The sequence below is a fragment of the Thermobia domestica genome, chromosome 1 (genome assembly GCF_964235325.1).
Source record: "Thermobia domestica chromosome 1, izTheDome1.hap1.1, whole genome shotgun sequence".
Taxonomy (NCBI): domain Eukaryota; kingdom Metazoa; phylum Arthropoda; class Insecta; order Zygentoma; family Lepismatidae; genus Thermobia; species Thermobia domestica.
In genome coordinates, this window is record NC_137454.1 from 246,812,257 (window position 1) to 246,822,888 (window position 10,632).

The window sequence follows — 10,632 nt, forward strand, 5'->3', positions numbered from 1 at the left end:
GTAAATCAACGGCACGTGTGTTCTTTGTATTGTGAATATGCTCGGTAATATAACAAAACGTACAACAACAACAACTACAACTATTACTACTACTACTACTACTACTACTACTACTACTACTACTACTACTACTACTACTACTAATAATAATAATAATAATAATAATAATAATAATAATAATAATAGTAATAAATGAAATATTGTACAATTTATGATTAGTCCGAATATATTATTAGATAAAAATTGTTTGCATTCTTAGAAGTTTCATTTATTTTTCCGACTTTTCTTAGCTTCTTAAAATTAACAGAAAACTTTATTTTTCAATCTGAATATGTTAAAAAATACAGAACGAGAGCGTTGCATAAGTGAGTAAGCTGTGACGTAGTTCTTTTTAAACAGTGTGTTCTGAGTTTCGACCCTGTACAAATCTTCGTAACAAGGGTTTCCGTGACGTTTTGGAGTCAAAAGAGCACAATAAAATTAGAATTATATTTGTCATATATTAAGCAAAAGATCGTTTTTACTTCACCTTCTGCCGCTAGAACAACAACTATTACTATTACTAGTAGTACCACAACTACATAATTTGTGACAAATAATAAGTTTCCATACTGCGGAAATATTTGTTCTTCATTTTTATTTTTTAAAAACAAAATCTTTCTTACAAGTACACATTACATTTATAACATTCATAATCATATGCCCTACAAATTACTTTCTTATTCCTAAAATAAACGTTTAATAACAGGTTCGTAGCATGTATTTTTATTTTAAATAGCAATAAGACTGTTTTGGGCGAAAATTTGACTAATTCTAAACTCCAAGCTTGATACCAAATAATTAGGAAACCAAAAGTTTGTACACCATGCTGTTTTATATGCGTCTATCACCCTGAGTTTGGTTAAGATAGAATAAATTTCGTCGATAATGTATGTTGTAGATAATTAAGCTGACTATAAGCAAAGACATTAGGTCCCATTGTTGCTATTTCTTTGCTTTCTCACTAAAATTCACTATCACGTCATCCAAGTGGTTCCCTAATCACTTAACAATCCTACATGAAAGAGAAAATTCTGTGCCTTTAGCAAAGATAAAATTTATTAATAAACTAACATAAATTTTCATGATCAGACGATATATTTTGATTTGTTAAGTGAAGTGAATTAATGAAGTATGAAATAAAAGTATCATATTATTCACTTAAAATTCTGACTCATTTTAAGAAATGTGTATTTCATGTTTCATGTTAAGTTATACATGACTAATCAAAACAAAGATAAAGTATATCTTCAACTTGCATTGTTATTTGGTTTTATAAGTTCTTTTACATTCTTAGCATATGTCTCTAGTAACATTCTTATAATGTATTTACTTTTTTCAGACAACCGATAATGTACAGGGAGTATCAATATGGAAGCGACCCAGTCTTCAAGTATTCAAATAATCAACCAGGACCTAGCAGTGGGAACACTGGTGGTTCCAGTTGGAATTCACATGAAATGTATTCTTCCTATACTAGCGGAGGTAACACTTTCAAAGGTACATCATCTTACTTATATGATAGAAATAGTAACAAAGGATATAATTCTCAATCATATCACGGTTCTCAACATTCAGGACACGGCCAACCGCATTCAGGACACGGTCCACCACATTCAGGACACGGTCCACCGAGTCATTCATCAGATTACGGTGGTAGCTCAGGATCACCAGGTCATTCTTCAGGATATGGAAGTGGGCATGGGAGTGGCAGTCCTGGAGGATCCCCTGGTCATCACCATCCTCCAGGCTATGGTGAAGGACCCTTGGGACCTTCATCAGCATATGGACCTGGAGGACAATCTTCCCTAGGTCACCATGGATCAGATCAGCATTCAGCGAACAAAACGCCAACATATGGCAGCAATTCTGGACATTCTTCTTCAGGACATAACAAAGGACTTGGAACTGACCACTCTTCAGGACATACGCCATCATATGGAACAGGTGCTGTCACTCCTTCAGCAGGACACGGGACAGATTCACCGTCAGCACACACACAAGGATATGGAACCGATTCATCTTCACACACGCCACATTCAGGAAATGAAGTGGGCAGTAGTGTTGTTGTTGGGACGTCAAGTACGGTACATTCTCCTCATCTGTCAAATTAATAATTTACTTCGATTCTAAACTTATTGCCATATCGGTTTCTTCAAGTAAATGCAAGTAAGCCACATGTAATTATTTTAAAAAGCTTTACAAAAAAAATTATGATAATTTTGGACAAGAATAAACTTTGAGCAAATGGACATTATCTAGTATGTGCTAATGATATATTAAATAATTTATTTCAAATATTCTGCTAGAAGTACAAATTCATACATTATACTTTTTTATGGTAATATGCATCGGCCATAAAATCATTAGCTTTCCTGTATTTTCTCCTTATTTGTGTTGTATTATGTGTGTGTGTGTGTTTGTATTTGCGATTAATGTATGATAGTATATTTATTCTTTGTATAGTCTTGGTCAAAAAGTAAACATTAAGTCTTTTGAAGTTTTCTTTTAATATAACTAGGTAGCACATTTTTGTATACGCGCTTCCACAAGAGACTTCAGACAGATGAAAATATTCACATATGGGACTTTGGTATTCTTCCTGAAAATGGCTGTATATGTACTTTCATTCAGGATGCACGATCAAACTACAATACTTTGTTCATATACCTTGAATTAAAGTACATTACTATCACTTACATTGCAAGACAATACAATTACATTACTTAATATACAATATATCACTTACATTAGTATGAATTGCTGTCTTTTTACTTTTGAATAATTATTTTTCTACTTTTGTATCGTATTCACTGTTCAACTCATAAAATAACGTTACTTAACATGATGTTTTGAGAACCATTTTTAACAGTACAAGTGATTATTATTACATGTCAAGAAAGTGTAATTGGAATACAGGAGTCTAATTACATCTAAGTACTTCAACTTCTATTACGAAAGATGATGTTAGCAACAAGGTTTAGAATTTTGTTTCTTTAGATATTGGTAAGTGTAGATCAGTTACATTTTGTAGATTCAGTCTTGTTAAAAAGTGCTGGCCATCTAAGTCTCTTTAAAAAGCTCTGTACTCTCGCCCACAATCAGAAGTAAATTTCACAAGTGTGAATATTGGATATTTATTTAAGAATTGCATAAGGATATTTATATTTTCTTTTGTTTCAAGCCAAAATAGTGAAAATTGTCGTACGTATAGATTTTTAAAGAAAGGGATCGATGATATGGTTTTCTACAAGGCTTGTTATTGTATATAATATTTTATTATATTATATTCAATAGAACTTAAAAATAGGTTTACTTACTTCGGAATCAGCAGATTTTTCTTCTGTAAAACTCAATGTATTAAAATATGCAAAAGTGATTTATGAGAATTTTTTTCTTTTGTGTCACAGTGTAAGATCATAAAAAATGGGACCTACCGTTAAGGTGGATTCGAATCAATACTTGCGTCACTAGTTACAGCCTGAAACGCCTAGCTAGGTTTTGAGTTTGCGACTACGGATTTCAAAAAAGAACATTTGAACGATAAGGTATATGATACCTCACGCATAAATAATTACTATATCATATTTAGTTCATAGTTTTGCAATAAAATGTAAAGATATCTATATGCACAAGACACGAATAAAAAAGTAATTGTTATACAGGTTTTATTGTACCCGTACTTTCTCAATTCGTTAAACATTTGGAGCTAAAATTACATTCTCTGTTAGTACATTTTGTCATGGTTTTGAAATTATACTTCTTATAAATTTCCTAGAAGATAGAAATATTGGTACAGACCGTGTTTCCTGAACAATATAATCCTAGTTCCAATCTTGACTTTAACAATTGGCCACCAGGTTGAATAGAAACCCATTTATGCACAGATGTCCTTATTCTACTTCTCTTGTATGTTTTCTTTAATGTCTACTTTGAATCCTGTATGAGTTATCATTCCTCAACGGCTATGGGTATATGGAAATCATACACTCTTCATAGTTGATTTTAAATTTATTATAATACAGGACATATAATTTTAGCAGTACAAATACAAAAATTGAGACTTCAGAAGTACGAAAAATAAAAATATTCATAAGTGATAGCATTATTTGTTATATTTATTGCATATTGTACACACTGTACCTAATATATTTCAGATAAGTTACATTTAAATCTTATATTAATAATACTAGTAGTATTAAAAACCAAAATTTATAGTTTTAAAACTGATTTAAAACATGATTGAGGAATTGTTTACCCGAATCTGTAGTAATACTGGCAATAATGTAATATGTTTATTAACTTTTGATCTCTGCTTTGAATTAAATGTTAATTTCACAGATAAAGGAGAATAACTGAACACTAAAATATCAAACACTTAAACTTGAAATGTGAACAAAATTTACTTTTGTTGCTTACGTTGAATACATTACATTTACTTACATTTCTGTGGATTATTTAGTTATTTTTAAATTTTGAAAATTATTACTTAAATAATAGAAAATGTGAATTTTTGTACTCAAGTTTTATAATGTTGAGTGTATTTATATGCTTTTCATTTAGTTTTTAGTAACGTTATTCCAATATTTTAAAAATGTTTTTAGATGTTTGGAAAATGATTATTTTTGTATAAATAAGTAAAATTTAAATCTACTTCGATTGTAGGAATTGACGGTAAATTTGTAATGTGTTAAATTGTATTTACAATATAATCTAATGTATCTTATGTGACATGTTTAACAACTGTTTTATACGATATATTGTACTATTATATAGCAGACTATATGTAATTGTAAGTAAATCGCTCTTCCGCCGTATTACCACCACCACCGCCACTACTACTACTATTACATGGTCATTCTTAGTTTGAGTGTGAAATCATAAAATAATTATATTTAATTTAGCTGTCCTAAATTTTGTCTTTGGTTCAGTAATTTCTACAGTTTTACACGATATGATCTGTACACAATATGATGATTATGCCCTGAGTACCGTTGTCTATTCGATAGTTTATATATTTTTCTGTTGAGTTTATTGGCGTTAGATTATATATAGAGATAATAAATCACATTACATAAGTTACTGTTCACAAATTTGGATTACCAATTAATATTGTAACTATGTGTATAAACACACGGTTTGGAAATTAGTGACACCTAAGGTCCAAGGATGTGTTTCATTATGAGTCTCCGAAAGCTAGGAACATTCAAAATCGAAAGGAATAATGTAAAAAAAAAAACATTATACTGAAGTTTAGTATGATTCTACTAACTGTTTGACCGCAAGATGTAAAGATCTGTAATTATAAGAAGTGTTTTTACAATTATCTTAAACTTAAATTTCATATTTTTTCAACTCGAGGACTGGATTGCTTCCTTTCGTCTAGTTTCAGAATCATGTTTAACAATAAGTTAAAAGTAAAATCCATCCACACAACTAAGGGAGAATTAAGACAGAATTACTTCTGACTTACTTAACTATGTTTAGTTCCTGATAGTAGTGACCTTAGGAAATATATGCATGTGTGTGTGTGAAAAAGCGAGAGAGTGAGAATCAAAGGAAGAGCGGTGATCTTGTTTTTGTAAGAACGTGATTAATTAAATCTGACAGTGTTCATACCGTCATACGGCACGCTACTTCATATATTCGATATACACTAATTTATAAGTATTTTAAATTGTAACTCTGTTAGTTTTATAGTGTTTTACCAGGTGCTAGCATTTGTCTAACATATTCTAGTGTAGTCTGAATGAATGTGAATATTGCTTGGATGAATGTTAGCATAGACTGATATAGATTAAGAATGCTAAGAGATAAATAATGAGTGAGCTTATATTATATGATCGTGACCAAAGTATTCTGCTAAAATGTATTATATAAATTTAATATGTCGGATCTGTAAGACATTTTGAACACAGCTACATAGATTTTCCATTTTGCCTATTTTATTTCATATTATCTTTAGCATTAAAATATTTTTGCCATGTGAAAAAAATATATATGATATTTTGTAAATAATAAGTATGTCACAAACAAATAAAATACGATTGTAGACATTAATCTCGTTATTTCAGTCTCATTTACATTTGCTTAATTTTGATTCTTCTTTCTTGGGGTCTCAATGTTTTGTCATGTAAGTTAATGGAAATAGGAAATCAAAACTTCTGCGTTCACCACTCAAACACTAAACAGAGCTTAACTTTGGACAATGAAAAATTTAATACGATGTGTTTCGATTATGCCCTGACTTTTAAAGTGGGACAGTTTAGCTGTCTTTACCGAAAGTTCGAATTCAGAGTCGAGTTTGAGACAGGAAAATGGAAACATTGAGTACTTTGAGAAGATTTGGCTAGTTGCTCGATCTGCGGAAGTACCACATCTTGTATGTTGGTGAATAATATCATCGCAGCTAGTTATAAAATTTCAATATCTGTCTTTACCGGTAGCTTCACAAATAGAATTCTCAGTACTATGAAGACACAGACTGTATCTAAAATAATTCATGGTCACTAGATAACGTTTCTCCAAGCGATCATAACTCATGATCCTATGCCGTCGAATCAGAAATTGTGTATCCTCTTGTAAAAACAACATTTTTTTTTAATTTATTCAATAAAATTTACTTGGTAACACATTTGCGAGGAATAGTAGCCAAAATGAATTTTCTCTGACTAGATCTTCATTCAGACCAATTCAGCAACTTAGAACCTAAGAATATGATTTAATACATCTTTACTATTTTCGATATTAATTGCGATAATAGATGTTTTTAGAGTAATAATATAACATTATACTCTAATAAACGGGGATATCAATAATAACCCACGTAATGTAAAATAAAGTTAGGAATACAAAATACAAAACGTCATAGTCCAGATCTTCACAAGAAGAACGACGGTATTTTATAAAAGGTAGAATCGTACGGTCCATTGAGTGGTTCCACTTCCTGTTTCCAGTTATATTTTCAAGTCACTTCCTCTTTAGATCTTTCTTCTTTTCTTCATCATTTCTCCAGAGACTCAGCAATCTTCATTCTCTTCAGCTGTAAGAATTGTCCGTTGCCTCTGGAGGTTGAGAAGAAAAATGAAAAAGAAAGGGCTTGAGAACCAGCAATAAATTAGAAAAGATAGGTACAAAAAAGGCCATAAAGAAAGAAAACAATAAAAAGAGAGAAACTACATGAAATATATTTCTTTTCGGCGACTAACGTAAAATAGTGTTGTGGATAACATAACTATTAGTTATGACCACTTTTCCGAAACTCAACAACAACATCATAAATTTTAAAAGAAATTAAGTACATATATTTATACCATAGTCTTCTATTCTTTTCTTTTTGTGTTGTACTACTTTCATATATACTATACTATAATATACTTTATTTTTTATGTAATATACTATATAACAAGAAACTTTGGAGTTAAAATAAAACTTACAATTTTCAGGTTCTTAAATACATTTCTGTCTTTGCAATGCTATCTGGTGCCTACATGGTTAGTGCTCTCGTCTTTGACGCAGGGATCACCAATAAGATTATATGTCTTTCAAGCTTCATGATAATTCATAAGATTCGAGGTGAGGACACTCGGTTGAAAGAGTGTAAAAATTTTGTAAGGCCAGCTATCTTGAGCGAGGTTTTCCTCATTAATACCAGGAAAATGCCGGGATGGTATTTAACATATATATCTCAGGCCACTTCCTTCCTTCCCTTCCTCGGATAATGTGATTGCCGAGGGACGTCATCCCTCATACGTGACGGGCTGACATGACCATAGATGACGACAGCCCGAAAATCTAATTCCTCACCCTAATCCTGATATGCAATGGATCAGCTACTGTCTCATTAAGTCCTGGCGTTTGAAAAACTAGTAAAGGTTGGAAGAAGTAGAGAAACGAACTCCTTACTAGTCTATTAGCTAGCACGCGCTAGCTTTTTGTGTATAGGGTACTGGGTTCGATTCTCAGTGAGGTATCTTTGGAATCCGAACACATCACGGTGCTTTGGATTCCACTTCCAACTGTAGGTCCACACCTTGTATAGCCACGGCGCTAAAGGAGGAGCTAAATTCCAACAAACCAACGAACATAGGTTAACAATGACCACTATATGCAGAAGCGGCGTTAGGCCTAGGCGAAGTAGGCAACCGCCTAGGGCCCCGCGCTTTAAAGGTCCCCGCATCGGCACTTGTAAGAAAAAAATAACCTTAACTTAGTCTTAAAGGAAGATGTGTTAAAGCTCTCTAAGATTTCTCAGAAATAATCTAACTTAGTTAAATTAGTTGCAGAATTTGATACTATTTTACGAGAACATCTAAGAAATGTAATTAACAAAAGTGTGAAAGATCATTATCTTAGTAAAGACATCCAAAATGAAATAATAGATCTATTAGCTAAACATGGAAAATTATCGAAAATGTCAAGAAAAACAAATATTTTTCTATCATTTTAGGCTGTACAACGGACATATCTCGAACTGAACAAATCTCGGTTATATTAAGATACGTAAACAGAACGACGGGAGGCACTGAAGAACACTTTTACCGTATTTCTAGCAGTCAAGAAAACCACTGCAGCAGAACTCACAGATGTCATTTTACGAGGAATAGAATGTTGTGGCTTATCAATTGATAATTGTCGAGGGCAGAGCTATGACAATGGTGCCAATATGAAGGGTGAAAAAAGTGGTGTTAAAAGTAGAATTCAAACCTTGAACCCTCTAGCTTTCTTCGTACCTTGCGGTGCTCACAGCTGGAATTTAATACTTGGAGATGCTGCAGCTTCTTGCATTGGAGCCAAATTATTCTTTGGTATTTTACAGAGACTTTTTACTTTGTTCTCTGGTTCAAGCGCCAGATGGGAAGTTCTGAAAGCCAAGGTCGAACTAACTCTGAAACTTTTCTGTGAAACTAGGTGGGAGTGCAGAGTGGAAATTGTGAAAGCCGTGAGATACCAACTGAAAGAAGTTTGTGAGGCTTTTAGTAAGTTTAAGTGTCAACTCAAGTGACTGTTTTGTGGCAAGTGAATGTCAGTCTCTCATCAAGGAAATAAGGTCTTATGAATTCATTGTTTCTCTTATTATTTGGTATGACATTTTGGTACAGACTAACACTATCAGTGAAGTTTGGCAAAAAGTAGATTCCCAGATAGATGTTGCTTTAAAGCATGTAATTGTTTTCAACAGTGGCTGCAGACGTACAGAGATCAAGGTTTTCAGTCCGTTCAGGTCACAGCAAGTGAATTAGCGAGTGATATTGGTATCGAGTCAAAATTCAAAGAAGTTGTTCTACATAAAAAGAAAAGAATGTTCACTTACGAAGCGCAGGATGAGGTAATACAGTCAAGTGAAGATAAATTCAAAATTGAATATTTCTATGTTGTTATTGATACTTTGGCAGAAAGTTGTGAACCTCGATTTCAAGCGCTAAGGAAGTATCACGAGATGTTTGGATTTTTATATGATGCTGCTTCTCTAAAAAGTCTGATAGAAGAGAAACCGCTGGCTAGAAGATCTTCAGATCGTTCTCTCAACGCACGATATGTCAGATGTGGATGGTATTGAACTATTTGAAGAACTGAAAATGTTCCGTCATGTTTTCAGTGGTGGTAATATTAAAAATGCCATGAAATACATAGCAGAAAATAAGTTAGGAGAAGTGCATCCTAATTTAGAAGTGGCTTTGCGGGTTATTTTGATTATGCCTGTGTCGATAGCATCAGCAGAAAGAATGTATCTCGCGTTTGAAACTGATTAAAACATACTTGCGGTCGACAATGAGTCAGGACAGACTTTCTTCATTAGCTATATTATCTATCGAAAACGACATATCTAGCAGTATTGATATGACAGAAGCGATCCAGGTGTCCAGCAGCAAGAAATTTCGTAGTTCCCATTTAGATAACTTTAGCAATTTTTAAATATCCTTTATGAATTTAATTTGAAGAATCTCTCTGTAGACAGAATCAAAGGTGTTTTCCCAACTTTTTTTTTTTTTTTAAAAAAAAAACATATTATCGTTATAATTCAAAGTATACTCAAAAACGGCGGAGAAATTCTCCTCAATAGAAAAGTCAAACAAGAAAAATTGAACGATTATGATAATGAACTGTATGAGGTGAAGCTAACAGAACCAGATGATAATGTTTGAATGAATGGAAACTGATCTAATTTTGTTGAAATTACGATGTAAATATTTCTTTAATTATTATGTATACTCCATACATGTTAATCATAAAGTGCATATTCGAAAGTGATTTTGCCATCTAATTAAAATAATATACAAAAATCTTCCTTTTTTAAAAAAAAAAAGTTGTGACATGCAAGTGAATAGGATATTTTGGAAAACAACAAGAAATAAAAGACTTTTAAGAAAAAACTACTTTGTATAAATCTTATTCGTATAAAAGGATTAGGAAGATCTTGGGTGAAAACGTTTCCCTAGAACAGTAGGAAAAGATGGATGATTAAATAGAATAAAGGTAAGTTTTTACTTAAGTGTTTGTATGTGTAAGCAGATGTTAGTGGCTTTATTTAAGTATTGCATGCTATTATTAAGAACATGTTGGGTTTCGCCTAGAATTTATACAACCCGAACA

The 10,632-nt window shown here is 32.3% G+C and overlaps 2 protein-coding genes across 3 annotated transcripts in view; both read left to right on the forward strand.

Annotated features, from left to right (window-relative positions):
* LOC145694951 (uncharacterized) overlaps window positions 1-7,354 on the forward strand; it is a 136,117-nt gene extending 128,763 nt beyond the window's left edge. The window contains exon 4 of one of the 2 annotated variants that reach the window (XM_081771763.1): window positions 1,382-1,519. Coding sequence is in view for 1 of the 2 variants with exons in the window: in XM_081771754.1 (XP_081627880.1) it covers window positions 1,382-2,153 (772 nt within the window). In the remaining variant the exon portion in view is untranslated. Of the gene's footprint in view, window positions 1-1,381 lie in introns of both variants that reach the window. The other variant, XM_081771754.1, reaches the window with a different exon arrangement.
* Window positions 7,355-8,704: 1,350 nt separating this feature from the next.
* LOC145679311 (uncharacterized) lies at window positions 8,705-9,598 on the forward strand. Its single transcript, XM_081749899.1, has 2 exons — window positions 8,705-9,001; window positions 9,221-9,598. Exons 1-2 carry the CDS (start codon window positions 8,705-8,707, stop codon window positions 9,596-9,598), a joined length of 675 nt encoding a protein of 224 aa, XP_081606025.1.
* Window positions 9,599-10,632: the final 1,034 nt, after the last annotated feature.